The sequence below is a fragment of the Pseudophryne corroboree genome, chromosome 1 (assembly GCF_028390025.1).
Source record: "Pseudophryne corroboree isolate aPseCor3 chromosome 1, aPseCor3.hap2, whole genome shotgun sequence".
NCBI lineage: Eukaryota > Metazoa > Chordata > Amphibia > Anura > Myobatrachidae > Pseudophryne > Pseudophryne corroboree.
In genome coordinates this window covers 1,184,351,973-1,184,376,071 of record NC_086444.1, presented here as the reverse complement: position 1 = coordinate 1,184,376,071, position 24,099 = coordinate 1,184,351,973, and the positions used below count along the sequence as shown (strand labels likewise).

The window sequence follows — 24,099 nt, the reverse complement described above, 5'->3', positions numbered from 1 at the left end:
TTAGCAGAAGTGCGAACGAAAGGATCGCACAGTGGCTACAAAAAAAATTTGTGCAGTTTTAGAGTAGCTTCAGACCTACTCAGCGCTTGCGATGACTTCAGACTGTTCAGTTCCTGTTTTGACGTCACAAACACGCCCTGCGTTCGGCCAGCCACGCCTGCATTTTTCCTGGCACGCCTGCGTTTTTTCACACACTCCCTGAAAAGTCAGTTGACACCCAGAAACGCCCACTTCCTGTCAATCACTCTGCGGTCAGCAGTGCTACTGAAAAGCTTTGCTAGACATTGTGTTAAACTCCATCGGCCGTTGTGAAAGTACATTGCGCGTGCGCATTGTGCCGCATGCGCAGAAGTGCCGTTTTTTTTGCATCATCGCTACGCAGCGAACATATTCAGCTAGCGATCAACTCGGAATGACCCCCTCAGTTCCCAAAACAGCGTCTCAGTCCCCTCCCTTTTGTCCGCAAAAACAATCTCTGGCCCATATCCTGCAGCCTGACTCTGACAAGTCAGACATGGAGGAGGGTTAGGTGGACTCTGAGAGGGGGGGGGGGGTGCAGCTCTCACAGGGAATAGAGGCTCTTATAAAGGCTATCAGAGATGTTCTGCATTTTCCTGATAAGGTGTCAGAGGAGTGTGAGTAATCTTATTTTAATGTAAAAAAGTCCGGTCACTTTTCCTGCGTCAAAGGAATTGAATACCCTTTTGAAGAACCATGGGTTAATCCTAATAAGTTTCAGATCCCTAAAAGTTTGCTCTCATCTTTTACTTTTCCTCTGGAGGATAGGAAAAAATGGGAAAATCCACCGATAGTGGACGCATCAGTCTCTAGGCTGTCACGTAAAATTGTATTGCCTGTCCCTGGTGCCACCTCCCTGAAAGACACTGCTGATCGTAAAACTGAGACTACACTCAAATCATTGTACACAGCTGCTGGCGTGGCCCAAAGACCCACTATTGCATGTGCTTGGATCACTAAAGCCATTGCTAAATGGTCAGGTAACCTAATTGAGGGGTTAGATTCCTTATCTAGGGGGGGATGTTGTCTTGGGATCCAGTCTCTTAAGTCGACAGTAACTAGGTCGACCACTATTGGTTGACAGGGTGTCTAGGTCGACATGTTCTAGGTCGACAGGTCAAAAGGTCGACATGAGTTTTTCACAATTTTTTTTCTTTTTTTTGAACCTTTTCATACTTAACGATCCACGTGGACTACGATTGGAACGGTAATCTGCCGAGCGAAGCGGTAGCGGAGCGAAGGCACCATGCCCGAAGCATGGCGAGCGAAGCGGTGCACTAATTGGGGTTCCCAGTCACTCTACGAAGAAAATGACACCAAAATAACATAAAAAACTCATGTCGACCTGTCGACCTAGAACATGTCGACCTAAAGACCCTGTCGACCTAGACACCCTGTCAACCTAGTTACTGTCGACCAATAGTGGTCGACCTAGACATTGTCGACCTAGTTACTGTCGACCTTCAATACCACACCCGTTGTCTTACTCCTGCAGCATATACAGGACTCTGTGAACTTTATGGTGGAAGCCATAAAGGAAATAGGCTTGCTTAACGCACGCACCACCGCTATGGCAGTGTCGGCACGCAGAGGCTCGTGGCTACGCCAGTGGACTGCTGACGCGGATTCCAGGAAAGGCATGGAAGGCCTGCCATTCACAGGAGAGGCCTTGTTTGGAGATGAATTAGACAAATGGATCTCCACCGCTACTGCGGGTAAGTCTACGTATCTTCCTTCCGCAGCCCCCCCCAACCAAGAAGACTTCTTCAGCTTCTAGGTTACAGTCCTTTCGGACGGCCAAGTTCAAGGGCAAATCCAGAGGTGCTTCTATGTCCTCCAGCGGCGCAAGAGGTAAATCACGCAAACCAGCAACAGTAGGTGCTCAGGAACAGGGCTCAGGCTCTGCTTCCTGAAAGACTTCAGCATGACGGTGGATCGCAATGCCTGGAAGGCAGTCAGGTGGGAGCACGCCTACAATTCTTCAGTCAGAACTGGTCAAATTCGTGCCAGGATCCCTGGGTCATAAATCTTATTTCCCATGACTACAGACTGGAGTTCCAAGAGCTCCCACCTCACAGATTCTTAAAATCAGGCTTGCCAGTTTAACAAGAGGCAAGTATAACTTTACAAAATGCCATCCAAAAACTGGTACAGATTCACGTCATTGTTCCAGTTCCACCTCATCAGCTAAACAAGGGGTACTATTCAAACTTGTTTGTAGTACCGAAACCGGATGGTTCGGTAAGACCAATTTTGAACCTCAAGTCGTTGAACCCGTACTTACGAGTGTTCAAATTCAAGATGGAGTCTCTGAGAGCGGTGGTATCAGGTCTGGAGGAGGAGGAATTCCTAGTGTCTCTGGATATCAAGGATGCGTACATTCACATTCCGATCTGGCCACCTCATCAGGCTTATCTACGGTTTGCACTGCAGGACTGTCACTTCCAGTTCCAGGCCCTGCCATTTGGTCTCTCCACAGCACCAAGGGTGTTCACCAAGGTGATGACAGAGATGATGCTTCTACTCCTCAAACAGGGAGTGAACGCAATTCCGTACCTGGACAATCTCCTGATAAAAGCACCGTCCAGGGAAAGGTTGCTAGACAGCATTGTTCTCTCAACCAAACTTCTCCAGGATCATGGGTGGATTCTGAACCTTCCGAAATATCACCTACAGTAGAGCCAACACGGAAGCTCCCATTCCTGGGAATGATACTGGATACGGAGTCGCAGAAGGTGTTCCTTCTGTTGGAAAAGACATAAGTAATCCAGTCGATGGTTCGGGATGTCCTGAAGCCAACCCGGATATCTGTGCATCTATGCATTCACCTTCTGGGAAAAATGGTGGCCTCTTACGAGGCTCTTCAATACAGAAGGTTTGACACAAGACCCTTCCAGCTCGATCTGTTGGACAAATGGTCCGGATCGCATCTTCACATGCACCAGAGGATCCGTCTGTCACCAAAAGCCAGGATCTCCCTTCTGTGTGGGATACAGACTTCTCACCTCATCATGGGTCGGAGGTTCGGAACTCAGAACTGGATTCTGCTAACCACAGACGCAAGCCTCAGTGGTTGGGGATGCAGTTTCAAGGAAGATGGTCCAGTCAGGAAGTCGTCCTTCCAATCAACATTCTGGAACTCAGGGCCATATACAACGCCCTTCTGCAGGCCTCACATCATCTTCAAGATCGGGCCATTCAGGTCCATTCGGACAATGTGACGGTAGTAACGTACATAAACCGACAGGGCGGAACGAAAAGCAGCAATGTCAGAGGTGTCAAGAATTTTCCTCTGGGCAGAGAAAAACGCTGTGGCGTTGTCAGCGGTCTTCATTCCGGGAGTAGACCACTGGGAAGCAGACTTCCTCAGCAGACACGACCTGCACCCGGGGGAGTGGGGCCTTCGCCCGGAAGTGTTCCGGTGCTTGACATATCGATGGGGATATCCACAGATCGACATGATGGCCTCTCGTCTCAACAAGAAGCTCAAGCGGTATTGTTCGAGGTCGAGAGACCCACAGGCGGTGGCGGTAGACGCCCTGACGACTCCATGGGTCTATCAGATGGTGTACATGTTTCCTCCACTTCCTCTGATCCCAAGAATTCTAAAACTAATAAAAAGGGAAAAGGTTCAAGCAATTCTAATTGCTGCAGACTGGCCAAGAAGGGCCTGGTACGTGGACCTTCTGGAGATGCTCCTCGAAGATCCATGGCCTCTACCTCTGCGCAAGGATCTTCTGCAACAAGGTCCGTTCGTCTATCAGGACTTACCGCGGCTACGTTTGACGGCATGGAAGTTGAACGTCTGATTCTAGCCAGGAGAGCGATCCTTCAAAAGGTTATCCAACTATAATCCAAGCCAGGAAGGGGGTAACGTCTAAGCATTACCATCGTACTGTATTTGGAAGAAATGCGTGTCTTGGTGTGAGAGCAGAAAATTTTCTGCGATGGAATTCCATCTAGGATGTTTCCTGCTTTTTCTACAAGCAGGAGTGGATGTGGGCCTACGTCTGGGTTCCATAAAAGTCCAGATTTCGGCCTTGTCCATTTTCTTTCAGACGTTCTTGAAAGGTTCTGCACATCCAACCTCCCTTTGTGCCTCCCACGGCACCTTGGGATCTCGATGTGGTGCTGCATTTCCTCCAATCGGACTGGTTTGAACTGTTACAGGAGGTGGACGTAAATTATCTTACGTGGAAGACCGCCACACTGTTGGCCTTGGCTTCCGCAAGACGTGTGTAGGAGCTGTGGGCTTTGTCACACAAAAGTCCCTATTTAATTGTCCATGAAGACAAAGCTGTACTCAGAACTCGTCCGCAATTTCTTCCTAAGGTGGTGTCTGCGTTTCACATCAACCAACCTGTTGTGGTTCCGGTTGTCACCGACACCTCTGCTACTTCAAAATCTTTGGATGTTGTGAGGGTTTTGAAGGTGTATGTGAAAAGAACAGCTCGTCATAGAAAGGCGGACTCGCTGTTTGTTCTGTTTGATCCCAATGCTTCAAAGCAGACTATTGCTCGCTGGATCAAACTTATTATCCAGCATGCTTAATCCATGGCAAGTTTGCCATGTCCAAAATCTGTACAGGCCCACTCTACTAGGTTGGTGGCTTCTTCCTGGGCGGCTGCCCGGGGTGTCTCGGCTTTACATCGAACTCGAACTTAGTATCGAACTTGTAGAACTTAGCAAACGTGTTCGAACCTGACCAAGTAGCAGCTCTGCCGAGCAGCTACTTGGTCAGGTTCGAACACGTTTGCTAAGTTCTACAAGTTTGATACTTTGGCCTCTGAGGACCTTCAGTTTGGTCAATCTGTTCTGCCGGAACCTCAGCACTCTCCCACCCGGTTTGGGAGCTTTGGTACATCCCTATGGTACTAAATGGACCCCAGTGTCCTCTAGGATGTAAGAGAAAAAAGGATTTTAATTACCTACCGGTAAATCCCAGTGATGCGTTCTTCCTGCACTGTTACTTGGTTAAGTAATGTTGGTTTAGCCATTGCTGTTCCTGTTTCATGTTTGGTTAGCTTGGCTTTCCTCTTGTGTGCTGGTTCGGAATCTCACCACTATCCTTATCTATCCTTCTCTCAAAGTATGTCCGTCTCCTCGGGCACAGTTTCCTAGACTGAGTCTGGTAGGAGGGGCATAGAGGGAGGAGCCAGCCCACACTATCAAATTCTTAAAGTGCCTATGGCTCCTAGTGGACCCGTCTATGCCCCATGGTACTAAATGGACCCCAGTATCCACTACGAGAAAAGGGTTTACCGGTAGGTAATTAAAATCCTAATTTTGCCCATCTGCTAACAAATTTGCTGCTACGATCAGGTCTGAATTAGGCCCTATGCCTCTGTCCTTCCTAATACATCTCTCCTCTCCTGATACATTTTGTGCTGCTGGGGTATCCTGCTTATTCTGCTATTTAACTTACTCTGTGGCTGCTGCTGCCTCCATTCCCCTCCTCAGATCATGTCACTGTCCCTATCACATGCAGCCTTGTCCTCACTGACATGTCACTCATATCCTGATATACTCTGTGCTGCTGGGGGACCCTGCTCCTTCCACTGTATAACTCTGCCCCGTCACTGCAGCCCCTGTTTACTAATGTGTGACATGAGTGGACAAATGATGATCTCCCACAAGACCATCACACTAATCTCCTGAAATGCTCTGTTATGCTGTGCACATTCAAATGATCAGAGTGCTGCAGTTTGTTCCATGTACACCCAATTAAAGTACACAGGGACTGACGATATGAAGAATGATAAAGGGTTCAGGCCCTAGTAAAACACACCTTAATTAGTTCAAAGGCAGAACATTAGTATTGATTATGTTGTGAGAAAGCAAATGTATAAATGTATGTTATGTGCTGTTCTCATATGCAAATGTTCTGCCACAACTAACAAAACTTCTGTAAAATATTAATATATGCTTTGATGTAATAACCTCATATACAGATGTTAATTGGGTTTAGGGGAAGGAAGAAATAGAATTGTATAGAAATTGATTTTAAAGTAAATTGTGAAATACTTCAAACACGTGTGTATTACAGATAATGTACCTGAAATATTGTTTTCTAGATAACCTAAGGTATTCATTCACCCCATTGTCTTATGGGTTGGATTAGGTATGATATATGGACGGGGTGCCGGTGGTCATAATACCAACAGCGGCATCCCGACCATTAAAAATCCTGACAGCCCCCCAGAATGTACCCTAACCCTCCCCTGCCCCCTACCCTGACCTTAACATTCTGTTGTGGGTGCCTAACCCTAACCATCCATTCCCCGCTGCCTGACCCTAACCCTTCCCACTTGGTGCCTAACCCTAGCCTTCCATTCCCTGCTGCCTGAACCTAACCCTCCCCGATGGTGCCTAACCCTAGCCTTCCATTCCCTGCTGCCTGAACCTAACCCTTCCCACTTGGTGCCTAACCGTAGCCTTCCATTCCCTGCTGCCTGAACCTAACCCTCCCCGTGGTGCCTAATCCTAACCTTCCATTCCCTGCTGCCTGAACCTAACCCTTCCCACTTGGTGCCTAACCCTAGCCTTCCATTCCCTGCTGCCTGAACCTAACCCTCCCCGGTGGTGCCTAACCCTAGCCTTCCATTCCCTGCTGCCTGAACCTAACCCTTCCCACTTGGTGCCTAACCCTAGCCTTCCATTCCCTGCTCCCTGAACCTAACCCTCCCCGTGGTGCCTAACCCTAGCCTTCCATTCCCTGCTGCCTGAACCTAACCCTCCCCGGTGGTGCCTAACCCTAACCTTCCATTCCCTGCTCCCTGAACCTAACCCTCCCCGTGGTGCCTAACCCTAGCCTTCCATTCCCTGCTGCCTGAACCTAACCCTCCCCGGTGGTGCCTAACCCTAACCTTCCATTCCCTGCTCCCTGAACCTAACCCTCCCCATGGTGCCTAACCCTAGCCTTCCATTCCCTGCTGCCTGAACCTAACCCTTCCCACTTGGTGCCTAACCCTAGCCTTCCATTCCCTGCTGCCTGAGCCTAACCCTCCCCGGTGGTGCCTAACCCTAACCGTCCATTCCCTGCTGCCTGAACATAACCCTCCCCGGTGGTGCCTAACCCTAACCTTCCTTTCCCTGCTGCCTGAGCCTAACCCTTCCCGGTGGTGCCTAACCCTAGCCTTCCATTCCCTGCTGCCCGAACCTAACCCTTCCCACTTGGTCCGAACCTAACCCTTCCCACTTGGTGCCTAACCCTAGCCTTCCATTCCCTGCTGCCTGAACCTAACCCTCCCCGGTGGTGCCTAACCCTAGCCTTCCATTCCCTGCTGCCTGAACCTAACCCTTCCCACTTGGTGCTGCCTGAACCTAACCCTCCCCGGTGGTGCCTAACCCTAGCCTTCCATTCCCTGCTGCCTGAACCTAACCCTTCCCACTTGGTGCCTAACCCTAGCCTTCCATTCCCTGCTGCCTGAACCTAACCCTCCCCGTGGTGCCTTATCCTAACCTTCCATTCCCTGCTGCCTGAACCTAACCCTTCCCACTTGGTGCCTAACCCTAGCCTTCCATTCCCTGCTGCCTGAACCTAACCCTCCCCGGTGGTTCCTAACCCTAGCCTTCCATTCCCTGCTGCCTGAACCTAACCCTTCCCACTTGGTGCCTAACCCTAACCTTCCATTCCCTGCTCCCTGAACCTAACCCTCCCTGTGGTGCCTAACCCTAGCCTTCCATTCCCTGCTGCCTGACCTAACCCTCCCCGGTGGTGCCTAACCCTCCATTTCCTGCTCCCTGAACCTAACCCTCCCCGTGGTGCCTAACCCTAGCCTTCCATTCCCTGCTGCCTGAACCTAACCCTCCCCGGTGGTGCCTAACCCTAACCTTCCATTCCCTGCTCCCTGAACCTAACCCTCCCCATGGTGCCTAACCCTAGCCTTCCATTCCCTGCTGCCTGAACCTAACCCTCCCCGGTGGTGCCTAACCCTAGCCTTCCATTCCCTGCTGCCTGAACCTAACCCTTCCCACTTGGTGCCTAACCCTAGCCTTCCATTCCCTGCTGCCTGAACCTAACCCTCCCCGGTGGTGCCTAACCCTAACCTTCCATTTCCTGCTCCCTGAACCTAACCCTCCCCGTGGTGCCTAACCCTAACCTTCCATTCCCTGCTGCCTGAACATAACCCATCCCACTTGGTGCCTAACCCTAACCTCCCCTCCTCGGTACCTAACCATCCCCTTCCCGCCCCTGCATCTTTCCCCCCTGCTAGTGCCTAAACCTAACCTCCCACCCCCCTGCGGCAGGATGTGAGCGTGTCACGCTAATGGAACATTTGGGATTTCAGGCATCAGTATTTTGACACCGGGATCCCATGCTCCGTCGGGATTGTAATGCCGGCATTATACCGCCGATCATAATTCCGGTGTCAGTGTTTTGACTGCCGGGATCCTGTCTGGCTGCATTTTAACTACATCCCTATGAGCTATTTCACAGAAGCCAGTTTTGACCGGACAGCTTTTTGCCAGCCGGCAGTGCCTTTCACACACAACAGCTTTGAGCCATGTTTAATGCTGTGCGTATGTGCAGCTGCTACAGAAGAAAACTGATGTGTGAAAGAGGCCATTCACACACATACTCCACTGCCTTCAGAGACGCCATGGCCTGGCAGTCGTTCTTTTCAGTGGATAGATCCGGCTGCTACAAGGTGGCTGGGCCGTGTGAAAGGACCTGATGGGCTTATGTATTCGTTACAATCCCGGCACGGCAAAAAGCTGTCCGGGAGTTTGCCGTGCCAGCTAGTGGGTAAGGGGCCTAAGGGTTTGCAAAATGTTGGAGGTTAAGAGGGTGAAACTTCTATCTTTCTATTAGAATACTAAAGCAGTGTTTAGGAGCAAATGGTCGATTGTCACTTGCTCCCATACACTACCAGATGTTTCTTCCCACAAGACCGCTTAAGTCCACTTTATCTTTTCCAAGGCTTAGTACATAGATCCCTAAGTTTGTTATCCTAGATATAAATCTCTGTATCATCAGGAAGCTGTGAGTGTAAAGCGGTAAATCCATGAGCAAGCAGACAATTGTTTGCCTGTTACAGCCTTGTGCTAAGTCTTAGTAGCCCATGGTCCTGTGACAAATAACTTCTGCATTTTGGTCTGTTTTGGTGCAATGTATGCTCTCCTGACCTCCCTCTCATCTGCCTGCTACAGGTTATCTTATGGCTCTTTTTGGATAGTGCGCCTAATTCAGACCTGATCGCTGCTGTGCATTTTCGCACAGCAGCCGATAAGGTCTAAACTGCGCCGGCGCATGCCAGACAACCAATGGCCATCTCAGCCCAGCAATCACCTCTGCCTGATCGACCGGCAGAGGCGGTTGCTGGGAGGGAGGGAGGGGGCAGGCCGTTTTGTGGATGCAGTCCGGGCAACGCAGGCGTGACCGGACCGTGTGGGGGAGGGGCGGGCTGCCGCGGCTGCGTGACATCACACACAGCCGCTGTGACCCGGACAGTGACGGGTAGTTCCCTGCCAGTGCGCAAGAGCTGCAAATATTTTTTGATAAATGGGCCCCTCTAACAACTGACCTGTCTCTGGTTTTGCCTCTCTTTATACCTATAGTCAAGCACAGGGAATGGCTGGCTTCTGAACTCCAGCATATATAAAGGAGTCCTGTCCTGGGAAGCTTGGGGCCACATACTGTGGCCAAGTCCTACAAGCCTCTGGAAGGGGGGACTGGAACTTTAGGATTGGTGTTAACTACCTGTGGGGATGTTTACACATATTTGCAGGACAAGTGTCCACTTTAGCAGCCTAACCCTACCCTCACACAGTTTACACCTAAACCTCCTCCCATAGCCTAACATCAACTCTCATACTAAACATTTGTAGTTGTGGCATTTTGACCCATCTGTATTCTGACCGCATCCCTTCTGCTTGTCCTAAATGTGTTCAAAATAAAGTTCATTGATATCTCTTGTTAGTCTTCTTCTTGTTCAAGTGAAGCCGTGGTCTCATAATTGCTACTGGCTTTATTATCCGTCTTCTATCCACCCTCCAAACCATCTGGGCTGTGGCACGTCGATTACTTTTGAGTCTCTCGAGTCTCCCACCTGCATGATCGTGGACCCTCAGGAATCACGGGAGACCAGATCATGTGTCCCCCTTGCCTGTTCTACTGCCGTGCTGTATTCAGCAGGAGAAAAGGAAGTATGACGTCATGCTGCTGGACAGCAGAGTAGCCAAGCTTCCCGCGAGCAGAAGGAGCAGCAGAATCTGAAAGTGTGGGCTAGGGAGACACACTGGAAGGCTGGTGTTAAAGCAGATTATTTATCTTATATAATACCCTTTATGAGGTCTAAGAACACTGTATGCTAACTACGTATGAAGTACCGTAAGGGTACGCACGTTGCGTAACAATCGCTTAGCCGTGGTCGAGACGCTCAAGCGTTACGTTCGCTCACGGCCAAGAGATCACTGGCAGGCACGCTATTGGCTGCCGAATACCGTAATGATTCGCTATAGCGATGCGACCGCTCGAGACCACGAGGAGATCACCAGCGGCGCATACGCTCACAATGTAAAACCTTTATATCTAAACCACAAACAGTGTATTATGCAGTAAACCCTTTGTGTAGTGATATGGTGTAAATGCAACACAGTATAACCTTACTAGCTTAAAAGCAGTTTGAGCGTCACCGACGCTCTGAGAATACTTAACTCTATAAGAAATACACAGATACCTGGGCTTAGGGTCCAACGCCTAATATATATATATTTTGAATGATATACTTGCAAAAGAATTAATACAAATACAAATCATACACTACAATATAACATAGACTAACTAACCAGGTAACTACACAGTAAATACAATACCATTAAGTTTAAGAGAGAAATGAGAGAAAGAGAAGAGAGAGAGAGAGATATGGCCCATAATAACAAGAGAGAAACAGTATGATTACGGAGAAAAACTTACGCACAAAGGAAACGATCGCATGCGCCTCTGGACATCCAGCTCCCGATTTTCAGCAATGATAACCGTTGAAGAGTGAGAGCTGGATGTGATCGGCCTTTCTATTTATGCCCCACACACAATGCAATTCAATGGTCCCTACAATCTCATTGTTCATTGGACACAGGAATTCCTCCTCGCATTATAACAAAAGGTCATAGGTTGATTCATACAGGTGGGCTGTGACTATTTCCAACAGCTCAGGTGGGAGGGAAACTGGGTTTCCCGCCGCATAGGTAATAAAGTGCAAATAAAGTAAATGTTCATAAACTTCTTATGTCCATAACTATTCGCACGAGCGATTGATCTGCTTCAAACCAACACCGGAATATTTCTAATTAAATATTCTTCCGATGGATACTAAACACCACTGTATTACTCCTGTCTGACCCTTCGTATCAAACAAAGAGGGATTTCTCTGTTCATGAACATTCTATATTAACCAAACTTTCAGAATCTATCAAAGGGACCATGATCTACAAAATACATTATATAGTGAAAATATGTAACGATTGAGTCGCACGCTACGATCACATAAACTCTACCGTAAATACGCATACCGTGCGCCTGCGGGTGCCCGCGACTGTGAGTATGCGCACGTACGGGAGAGCGTACGCATGCGCAGCACGGACCTGTGTGAGGTGCAAATATGGTAGTGTGCATAGAGATATTTTTCTGACTTTGACAGTCCACCCTTTGGCAGTCAATAATAACTGCCACCTTCTAAAACATTTCAAAAGAGAAAAATATATGTCAGGGGTTAATACATTTACATGGTTGGGTAGGGGAGGAGAGGAGAAGGTAGGAAAAGGGTATGACCTAGTGAGATAGCAGAAGCATGTGTGTATGAATCCGTGCTTGGGGGTCATGTATCATCGTGCCGTACGTGTTTTAAATCAAGCTTCGAGGTATTGCGAAGTATACATTTGAATTCCTTCTTATCCCGTGGTACGGGTCTGTGGATGGGCTGTCAAACTTTACCGAGCTCTTTTCGGCTTTGGTTGTAACAAAATGGGGGAGCACATTGTAGTTGATGATACATGAATGGGGGAGATATGTGATTGCTGATATCTGTGCCTGTATTCCCTATCGACTATGTGTGTCATTACCTGAGGGTTGTAGAAATGAAGAAAAGACATAATTACGGTAAATGCGGTGGTATTCTATGTCAGGTAACTGTACATTCGTCGATTGAGGTCTTGTTTGGTGTCTGTTGAATGCAGTCTTCTTTGTGCTTTTGCTCATAAGGTGCGAGCAAAGCTGTCAATGTCCATAGATTTACAAAAGTGTTGGGCTAGCGTAATTTTAAAATTTCTAGGGAAACTGGGGATCCATGGCATAGTTCATCAAAAATCTGTGTATCAGGTTGTCAAAACTTCTTCTTTAATCTCTCTGTTGTCTGTATATCGGCTCATCAAATTCCTCGTCCAAGTGGGTCTTTTTACCTTGGAGGAAACGGAAAAACAGGTGAAAGAAACGGACCGTAGAAATCGCATTTTCATCACATCATTGTTTCTACATTTGGGTCATAAATCAAGTCCATTGGAATTACAGTTTCCTCACTCCTTAAACTCATTACCCTAGTACGATGATTGCACCTCATTAAAGCCTGACCGCATCTAAATATCAAACCAATCGTTATGATAACACCTAAGATACATAGGAGAAACTTCCCAACATCCATTATAACTCCTTGGGCCCATTCTCCTAAACCGGAGAACCAATTTCGCGGGTTCAACCATGACACCCAACCAGTCAGCTCATTACTCACAGCAGCAAGGGTGAGATTGTGTCTTCTGCGAAATTCCCACTTTAGTTGGAGAATATCGTCCATCTTTTGGTCTATGACCTCGACCGGGTCCTCGGTGCTATTCGTAATATATGTGCAACATTTCACGCCGTATTGTGTTGCCAGTGTGACACAATATCCGCCTGTTACTGCTGTGAGGTAATTAAGAACCATTCTATGCTGGACTAGTTCTGTTTTGTAAGCCTGAAGTTCCCTTCCAGTATACCTAAACGTGTCATCATACATTTCAGTGATATTATCTAACAAATTGGCGAGCGCAGAAATGTATTTATAATTCAACACTCCTCTAGCGGTGTGAGTGATATCTAACGCGATTAAGAATTGAATCCCGGTGGATTCACTGATCATGTCAGAGGCCGGGTGCTCTGTTCTTTCTATCAGGTGCCGTTTAACGATGTGCTCGTAATGAGTATGAGTATAAGGAGTTTGGGCAACACGGTGTATGTCTTTCATTTTGTCATGTGATACAGTCATTACTTCAGGCAGTACTTTTCCAATATAACACAATCCTTCAGAGTTTGGGGCAAGCCACTTATACGCCTTTCTCCCGCATATGAAATATGCATCATCGGGGAGAACATATGGGACGGAGTAGGACATAACCATATTACACACCTTCCATGTGAAATCTCCTAACCCTAATTCTTCCATCTGCTTAGTACACGTATCAGGTTGTACGATATGTGCACAGTATCCTGGTGATACCTCTCCAACTCTCGTAATCCTATTTCCTAAGGTATACCTATACCGGAAAGATTTTCCTCTACTGGCTATGTGGCGTATAAGCTCTGTATCTGTAGGCATTCTATCTGCTCTGTGTGAAAAGGTCATGGTTTGATTACTCCATGACACTTCCCAATTTCCCGGCTTTCGGGGATTGGAGATGTTAAAACATAATAGGGACCTATCCACATGGTATTGGTGGAGCTTCAAACTAGGAGGGCTGGAGATATTAAACCTCCTGTCCACCGGTCTCCCACCACTTAACTCAAGTACCTCCCCTAACGTTAAAGGAAATGGTACTAGCCCTGACTTGCTATGACCTTGAGGTACTTGAGAGCATACCCAACAATCTGTTTTATTTAACACACTACCCACTAAAGAGTGATAGTCACTCAAGGGATGCCGGTCCATATGGATATTAAAACTGGATTGGCATTTCTTTATGCACCCATCCTCAATGACATTGTTACAAAGCCGACAGATACAGTTTTCTTCAGCTAACAATCCTTCACAATTCCTTCTATGGTCAATGCTATCGGATCGTTTTCTGATACTCGCCTTTACTTGTTGGTTAAGTTGTTCTTGGAAAACTACGCCTCCATTTCTGTCATCAGAACCCATTCCAGAACCTCTCTCGAACTCCATGGTACTCTCGCCGGAACAGACTGCTCTGGTCAACATCATGGTCAACAGGAAAATCCGGATCACAGTCTCTTTAGGCAAGTCCATCTTAGGAGGAGACGAAGAAGAATGAGAAGGGGGGAAAAATAATTTGAGGGAGAGGGGATGGGAAGTGGAGAAAAACAATAAAAGGGAACAGGGGATCGACAACTGCTTTTGATCTTGTGGTTTTCGATGCTCAGGTGCCGCCTTAGTCCTCCTGGAACAGACACTCTAGTGATACAACCTCTACCGTCTGTTCCTTATCACAGAACTTCTCTGGATCAATGACCTTCTTACAGTGGGACGAATGAACCCAAGTCTCTCTCTCAGCAACCTTCAATGCTGTAGTGCTAGTCAATAAGACCTGGTATGGTCCTTCCCATCTGTCAATAAGGCAACCTGAGCGTAGAAAATTCCGTATCATTACATAATCCCCAGGTTCAATGTCATGACAATTACTATCTGGTAAATCAGGAATCACTAACTTCAGATTATCATTTTGATTCCTCAACTGTTTACTCATGTTAATCAAGTATTTTACAGTCACTTCATTGTTACACTTCAAATCATCCTGAGGGTTAATCATAACATGCGGTTGTCGACCAAACAAGATTTCAAAGGGAGACAGATTAAGAGGGGACCTGGGAGTGGTTCTGATGCTGTACAGTACAATGGGTAAAGCTTCTGGCCATGTCAATCCTGTCTCTGCCATCACTTTACTCAGTTTATTTTTAATAGTGCTGTTCACTCTTTCCACTTTCGCACTCGCCTGTGGACGGTATGGAGTGTGCAGCTTGCTATCAATTCCCATCAATTTACACATTCCTTGGAAGACATCACCTGTAAAATGGGTACCCCTATCACTTTCGATAATTCTAGGGATACCATATCTACATACAAATTCCTGCACAATTTTCTTAGCAGTAAACATAGCGGTATTTGTGGCCGCCGGAAATGCTTCGACCCAATTTGAGAAAACGTCTATACAAACAAGTACATATTTCAAATTTCGACAAGGGGGTAATTGAATAAAGTCAATCTGTATTACCTGGAAAGGGCCGCCGGCAGGTGGGATATGGGATGGTTCTGTTGGTATTGTTTTTCCGATGTTCTTTCTCAGACAGGTAAGGCATGACATTGCTCTTTTACTCGCATGAGATGAAAATCCTGGGGCACACCAATATGCTCTTACCAACTTGCACATCCCTTCCCTGCCCAGATGAGTCAGCCCGTGAGCTGCCTCAGCTAAACATGGAAGATATGCTCTGGGGGCCACCGGTTTACCTTGTCCATCCGTCCAGAGTCCTGAGGACTCCTGGCCATATCCCTTTGCCTTCCAGACTGCCTTTTCCTGTGTGGAACACAAATTTTGCATCTCACACAACTTCTGTGTGTTGATGGTATTAAATACCATCAGTTGTGTGGTGTCTGTCTGTCTGGGGGTACCAGCTGCTAATTTAGCCGCTTCGTCTGCTCGGCTGTTACCAAGTGATATTGGGTCTTGGCTATATGTGTGTGCTTTACATTTGATAACAGCCACTCTGTCGGGTTCCTGTATCGCTGTTAGAAGCCTTTTTATGTGAGCTGCATGCGCTACCGGTGTACCAGCTGCCGTCATGAAATTTCTGAGGCGCCATAGGGCTCCGAAATCATGGACTACCCCGAATGCGTATCTAGAATCGGTGTAGATATTGGCTGATTTGCCCTTAGCCAATTCACATGCTCTGGTTAGGGCGACCAGTTCAGCAACCTGGGCTGAGTGAGGTGGGCCTAGCGGTTCCGCTTCTATGGTGCCTTGGTCATCTACGACTGCGTATCCAGTACACAAGTCTCCCGAGTCTGACTGTCTATGACAACTACCGTCCGTGTAGAACGTAAGTTCTGCATCTTCCAGTGGGTTGTCACTGATGTCAGGCCTTGCGGTAAAATTTTGGGTCAAATATTCCATACAATCATGAGTGTCTTCCTTTGTATTAAATTCTCCTTCCCCACCACTCTCATCCTCCACCCTTTGTGCCTGTCCAGGCACACCTGGGAGATATGTTGCCGGATTTAATGCACTGCATCTCCTTATGGTGATGTTTACGGGGGCCATTAGTGCCAATTCCCATCTTGTAAACCGCGCTGATGAGACATGTCTGGTTTGGGCAGAATTTAACAAGGCTGACACTGCATGTGGTGTATGAATTGTGAGGTTGTGACCTAGCACTACATCTTCGCTTTTCGTTACTAGCAATGCTATCGCAGCAACGCTTCGCAAGCATGTGGGGAGGGATCGCGCTACCGTATCTAGCTGAGCGCTGTAGTATGCTACCGGCCTGCTGGCATCACCGTGCTTTTGAGTTAGTACACCTGCCGCGCAACCAGCACTTTCTGTTCCGTATAGTTCAAAGGGTTTCCCATAGTCCGGCATACCTAATGCTGGTGCCTGCGTTAGGCACTGTTTAAGTCTCTCAAATGCTGTCTCAGACTCGTCTGTATGCGAAATCCGATCAGGTTTGTTTGAGGAGACCATTTCCTGCAAGGGTAACGCTAGGATGGAAAACCCTGGGATCTAGTTACGGCAATACCCACACATTCCTAAAAATGTTCTGATCTGTTGCTGGGTTTGTGGCAGAGTCATGTCTCTAATTGCTTGAATTCTATCAGCGGTCAGGTGTCTCAGTCCTTGTGTTAGACAGTGTCCCAAATATTTTACCTTAGTTTGGCATAATTGCAACTTGTCTTTGGAAACCTTGTGTCCTGTGTCTGAAAGATGAAACAGGAGCTGTTTCGTATCCTTCAGGGATGCTTCCAATGAATCAGAACACAGTAGTAGATCATCCACGTACTGTATTAATACTGATCCACTCTCTGGTTGGAAAGACTGTAAACAATCATGCAAAGCCTGGGAAAATATACTTGGACTATCTATGAATCCTTGTGGTAATCGAGTCCATGTGTATTGGACTCCTCTGTATGTGAATGCAAACAAATATTGGCTGTCAGGGTGTAGAGGTACCGAAAAGAAAGCGGAGCAGAGGTCAATAACAGTGAAAAATTTCGCAGTGGGAGGGATTTGCATTAGGATGACAGCTGGATTTGGCACTACGGGGAACTGACTCTCAACTATTTTGTTAATCCCCCTTAGATCCTGCACTAGCCGGTAACCCCTCCCCCCACTCTTTTTAACAGGGAAGATGGGACTATTGGCAGTGCTGGACGTTCTTACCAGAATGCCCTGTTGTAGCAAGCGCTCTATTACGGGATAAACTCCTAACTCCACCTCTGGCTTCAGAGGGTACTGTGGGATTTTTGGAGCTATCCTACCATCTTTTACTTGTACAACTACCGGAGCTACGTTTGCCATTAATCCAGTGTCCTGTCCATCTTTTGTCCAAAGTGACTCTGGTATCTGAGATGTCATTTCTTCTACCTGGGAGGGAGTCCTATTTGTCATAATGGTATGTGACATTAATTTTGACGGGGAGTCTAACATGTCTCGCACTTCCTGAGCGTGATTCTCAGGTATGTCCAAGAATACACCTTCAGGAGTACAATAAATGACGCACCCCATTTTACACAGTAAGTCTCTTCCCAGGAGATTAGTCGGTGCCGATGCAGCCAGCAAAAATGAATGCTTGGTATGTAAAGGCCCTACTGTAATCTCGGCTGGTTTGCTAACAGGGTAGTGCTGGACTATTCCCGTTACCCCTATGGCTGGAATTGTCTTACCAGTGGTTCTCATGCCCACTGTCGAATTTATCACTGATTTGGCCGCCCCTGTGTCTACAAGAAAGTTTAATGATTTACCAGCTACATTGATTGCAATTTCTGGTTCACTTCCAAGGCTTGCAATCAATTTTACTGGCTGCAGATTACAGGTATGGCCACACCCCTATTGGGTATGGTGACCTCCCTGAATCCCGCTGGCAGCAACTACTTGTGAGGGAGTTAGCTGGGAACTACCAGAGGTTTGCCAATCTCTGTTTGGGGGGTATCTTTTTGTTTCCCCTGCATGTGGCTCATAACTCCGTTTCTGCGGACCCTGCTCCCAATGTCGTGTGTCGTGTCGTTGTCTAGGGGGTTGATAAGATTTTTGTACATTTCTCGATCTACAGTCTCGTGCAAAGTGTCCCTGTTTGTGACAAAAATAACATGTTACCACATTTGACTTACCCACAGGGTTTGGTGATGTTAACACAGGCTGTTTTGTGGTCAGGGCCTGTATACTTACTGCCATTAACTTATCACTTTGTTGTTCCCTGTGTCTGGTGATGTTCCTATCGTGATCAGTAGCAGCCTCTCTCAAAGTAGCCACAGACAGACCTCGCCAACATGGTTGTGTGGTCTGTACCCTAGTCTTTAATGATTCTTTTAAACCATCCATCAGTACCGATACTGCTACTTCTCGATGGTTTATGTTTGTTTTAATGTCCTCTATGCCTGTGTATTTTGCCATTTCTGATAATGCTCTGTGAAAATACTCTGCAGCTGTTTCTGACTCCTTCTGTTTAATGGAGAATATTTTGTTCCATTTAACTACGGCTGGGAAATACTCCTTTAACTGTAAGCTTATTCTTTTTACATTGTCTTTGTTGTACACATCTGTAAGAGGTACATCCTGATCTAATCCACAGTCAGCTAAAAATTGAGTTGCGTCAACATTGGAGGGTAAACATGCTCTCAGCAATATCTGCCAGTCTTTGTTGTTGGGCTCTACAGTGTTACCTAGGTCTCTGATGTATTTTTGGCTGGCAACTAAGTCTTTTCTAGGGTCAGGGAATTCAGACACTATGGTCCTTAATTCCATTCTGGAAAATGGGCTATACATGGCAATGTTCCTCACAGGGGTGACTCCTGATGTGTCAGTTTTCCCATTTGGAACAGCTATTACCCTAACAGGATTAACTCTAACAATATCACTCTGTGTGGGTTCTACAGCCTGTGGTGAAATGGCTTCAGCATAGTGTATGGTGCCGTACTTACCTGTAGATACGACCTCACCTATCCCTCCGCTAGGGGCCCTTGTTACTAATCTCGTGGGTGGAGCTGTGCCTACTGTGGTCTCTGCTATGGTGGCTGCTAGAGAGAGCGCTGAAATTGTTGCCGATTCGTCTTCTTGATCACACTCCTGAGGAAAGTTCAAAACAGGGTACAACTTGCACGGGTTAATACTTGCATTGGTTAATTGGTTAACATTATCTTTAACATTTACACAGTTGCTAAGTGTTTGTGTGTTACACCTTAGTGCGTCATTCTCCGCAACCAATTTCTCTCCCGATATATATGGTGGCGGTGGGGCCGTGGCTATCAGTTTTCTGATTGAGCCAGATCCCGCCGCCTGAGCCAATCCTCTCTGTATGTCACCCTCCTGTTGCCACAACTGTAAATAATCATAATGCTTGATTCGTCTCTTTGCTGATTTAATGAGACATATCCTTCTCCTTAAATTCGTTAACACTTCTGTGCTGAAGCTACCTACTCTTGGGAATTTCTCCCCGTCATGTACCGTCATTCTCTCCCATTCATCACATAAAACCTCTGTGTGTGAACCGTATTTTTCACACATCACGTCCCTTGCCGACCCAACTGGTCGGTTCACTGAATCAACCCGAACCGAGGTTGATCGCCCCCTACCTGAACAAGTGGCCCCCATAGTTCGAAGGTGTTGCTTTATTCAGCCAACCCTTACGCAAACCAAAATGTTCAAAATAGGCTGACGGTGGCGGTTTACCGAGTACCCCACTCACTCGCCCACGCCGACCAATACGACCTGATCACACCGATATGGTGCTGGCGTACTCGACCCAGGGCCCCTGCGACCTGAACCTCTATTTACTGGAACCTGTGAGGGTGATCCGAAGAACACTTACTCTTTCCAGTAACTATTGGTTGTTGGATAGTTCCTGAGTGAGCAGCGAACTTCCCTTAAAATAAAAAAAATTACACAAATCACGTTAGAATGTACAAATAGCGTTTATGACCTTCGTACACAAATAGTACCGGTCAGGTTTACTAATGTACACAATTACGTGCGGTACAATCGTTCAGCACATAAGCAACTAATCTTATGTACGGAGCGACCAGTGGAATCGAAAATTGCGGCTGCGAATTCCTTCAGCAAGAGCTTGTATGGCCTATATGGGTGTTGCACCAACCCTTTCTTGGTGTTGTGCCTGTGGACTGTATAGCGGACTTCCTTGTCTGCTGTACCTGAACCTGTTGGTCTGCTATGACCTCCTGGTCTGTTACAGTATGACCTCCTGGTCTGCTACACTCTAATGCTCAAATTGTATGTTTTAACCAGGGATGCCTCCCTAGCCACCATGTACGTCACTTACACGCATGTACCTCACGAGAACTCGACTTTTCTTGTGGTTCAACCTGTAAAATTGTATACAACACACTCACTCACCACATGTACACTTTTGTTTCTATTTCTATTTCTGCGCAGAAATTTCTCTTTAGACCAGATGTGTTACAAATTAGGAGAAGGATCTATTAATTTAAATTTCGAATTTAAAATAAATTTGTGCGATTTATCGCCTGGCGTTATTTACCGCGTGGCGCTACTTATCGCGTTGAGAGGAGAGAAAAAAACTTGTGATTTGAGTTACGTGGGCGTACCCGTACGCTCCGTTGCGTAATATACGCTGCGTGCGTCGGCCTTTGGTTTGCGTGCACAAATCTCAGTCCTTGTTAGAGACACGTGTACGCAAAATAAAGATCCACCGTAACACAATTTATATGTTTATCAATGTAGATGATCCTTGATCATCTACCGCACACCACACTGACTTCGCCTTATCTCCCAGGCAAAACTGTGTGTTGAAATAGCGGCAAATCTCTCTTAGCACGTTTATCAACTATATAATAGCGAACAGGAGAGTGATATACGAAAATACACGAATGAAAAGAAATGCAGATATGCGTGCGTGTGTACGCAAGACAGAAAAATAAACAGTTTTAAAAGAGACTAGCGTGTTGTTCTTACCTCCGGTTCCCGGGTTCCTTCAGCACCCTTTACTAAGAGAAGCAGACGCTTATCCAAACAGCACTACGAGGAATATGATCTCCCGCCCTTTGCTGCTGGATAATGTCTGCTGTAATTACCTAGTGCAGATATGTGAAGGACAGGACGAGCCCGCAATTGTTAAAGCAGATTATTTATCTTATATAATACCCTTTATGAGGTCTAAGAACACTGTACGCTAACTACGTATGAAGTACCGTAAGGGTACGCACGTTGCGTAACAATCGCTTAGCCGTGGTCGAGACGCTCAAGCGTTACGTTCGCTCACGGCCAAGAGATCACTGGCAGGCACGCTATTGGCTGCCGAATACCGTAATGATTCGCTATAGCGATGCGACCGCTCGAGACCACGAGGAGATCACCAGCGGCGCATACGCTCACAATGTAAAACCTTTATATCTAAACCACAAACAGTGTATTATGCAGTAAACCCTTTGTGTAGTGATATGGTGTAAATGCAACACAGTATAACCTTACTAGCTTAAAAGCAGTTTGAGCGTCACCGACGCTCTGAGAATACTTAACTCTATAAGAAATACACAGATACCTGGGCTTAGGGTCCAACGCCTAATATATATATATTTTGAATGATATACTTGCAAAAGAATTAATACAAATACAAATCATACACTACAATATAACATAGACTAACTAACCAGGTAACTACACAGTAAATACAATACCATTAAGTTTAAGAGAGAAATGAGAGAAAGAGAAGAGAGAGAGAGAGATATGGCCCATAATAACAAGAGAGAAACAGTATGATTACGGAGAAAAACTTACGCACAAAGGAAACGATCGCATGCGCCTCTGGACATCCAGCTCCCGATTTTCAGCAATGATGACCGTTGAAGAGTGAGAGCTGGATGTGATCGGCCTTTCTATTTATGCCCCACACACAATGCAATTCAATGGTCCCTACAATCTCATTGTTCATTGGACACAGGAATTCCTCCTCGCATTATAACAAAAGGTCATAGGTTGATTCATACAGGTGGGCTGTGACTATTTCCAACAGCTCAGGTGGGAGGGAAACTGGGTTTCCCGCCGCATAGGTAATAAAGTGCAAATAAAGTAAATGTTCATAAACTTCTTATGTCCATAACTATTCGCACGAGCGATTAATCCGCTTCAAACCAACACCGGAATATTTCTAATTAAATATTCTTCCGATGGATACTAAACACCACTGTATTACTCCTGTCTGACCCTTCGTATCAAACAAAGAGGGATTTCTCTGTTCATGAACATTCTATATTAACCAAACTTTCAGAATCTATCAAAGGGACCATGATCTACAAAATACATTATATAGTGAAAATATGTAACGATTGAGTCGCACGCTACGATCACATAAACTCTACCGTAAATACGCATACCGTGCGCCTGCGGGTGCCCGCGACTGTGAGTATGCGCACGTACGGGAGAGCGTACGCATGCGCAGCACGGACCTGTGTGAGGTGCAAATATGGTAGTGTGCATAGAGATATTTTTCTGACTTTGACACTGGATATGAAGTGGCATGGGATGTATTGGAGAGACAGCGGAATTGGGAGGCTGAGATACACAGGTGAGATGAGTGGACGGCTGGAGATATTCTGGGGATGAGGTTGGAATCACGGGTGGGGCTGGAGAGAGGTGAGGATGAGGCTGGAGTGATACAGGTGAGGGATGCAGTTGGAGAGAGGGGGGGTGAGGCAATGGCTGACCGGCCTAAACCTACCAGGGAGGGATAGGTGGACTCACAAACATGTACCAGGCACCATGATTTATGTTGCTGGCCCTGAGCAGGCATGGTACCTGCTCGCCTAGGACTTACCTGGTGGACAATGCTTGTTCCTTTAGTGCATAGTGTACCCGTTCTCCCACTGTGGGTTAGTGTGGTATTATGGTCTCCTGTATGTAACGCCTATAGAGAGATCTTTGTACGTATTCTGCAGGTCACAGTATCTGGAGTTTCCCTGTACAAAGACCTTCATCTGTGGTGGGGATATTGTGATTTGTTCTGTTCTCTTAGTTTACTTTGTGTTTTCCTGTACCATCCAATAAAATATAAGGCTAGTTCAATTCTCACCTTCACACTGAATGAGCGCTCTTTCTCTTTTTCCTGTATGGTTCTTTTCAGTTTTTCCACCTTTTTAATTTCGAGAGCAAAGTCCTTCTTGTCTCTCTTCCACATGATGTGGCTGAGGTACCTGGAAATGAAACACACAAGTGTTTATATCCTGGGACGTGGGCTTGGAAATAATGGGTAAGCAATGCAGAAATTCTGTTTACAGTACACCCCATGGCCATTTTGTGAGATGAGCATGCTTCACAACTGTCCCATTTCGAGCGCTTTGTCTCTCTGTCCAGGGACTGTATTGTCAAGTGTGGAAAATATCTCCCCTTTCCCACTGCTCTACTCCACTGCCCCACAACAGCTACACTCTACACTTTCTGCTCCCTGTCAAAGTCAGAAAAATATCCCCATACACGTTGCCATATTTGCACCGCACACTGGTCCGTGCTGCGCATGCGTACGCTCTCCCGTGAAGGCGCATACCCGCAATAGCGTGCACTCGCAGGCGCGGTATGCGTATTTACGGTAGAGTTTATGTAGTCGTAGCGTGCGACTCATTCGTTACATATTTTCACAATTAATGTAGTTTATAGATCATGATCCCTTTGATAGTTTCTGAAAGTTTGGTTAATATAGAAGGTCCCTGAGCTAAGGAATCCCTCTTTGTATCGTACGAAGGGTCTAACAGGAATCATACAGCAGTGTTTGGTACCCATCGGAAGAGTATTTAATTAGCAATATTCCGGTGTTGGTTTGGAGCGTATTAATCGCTCGTGCGAATAGTTATGGACATAAGAAGTTTATGTCCATTTCTATTATTTACTCATACTCAGGTATGCGGCGGGAAACTTAGT

At 46.6% G+C, this 24,099-nt stretch overlaps 1 protein-coding gene across 2 annotated transcripts in view; it reads right to left on the bottom strand.

Annotated features, from left to right (window-relative positions):
• The window catches only part of ANKRD53 (ankyrin repeat domain 53), a 152,947-nt gene that overhangs the window by 2,456 nt on the left and 126,392 nt on the right, over positions 1-24,099 (bottom strand). For both annotated transcript variants that reach the window (XM_063925307.1, XM_063925306.1), the window contains one exon: positions 23,258-23,378. In XM_063925307.1, coding sequence (XP_063781377.1) covers positions 23,258-23,378 — 121 coding nt within the window. The remainder of the gene's footprint in view (positions 1-23,257; positions 23,379-24,099) is intronic.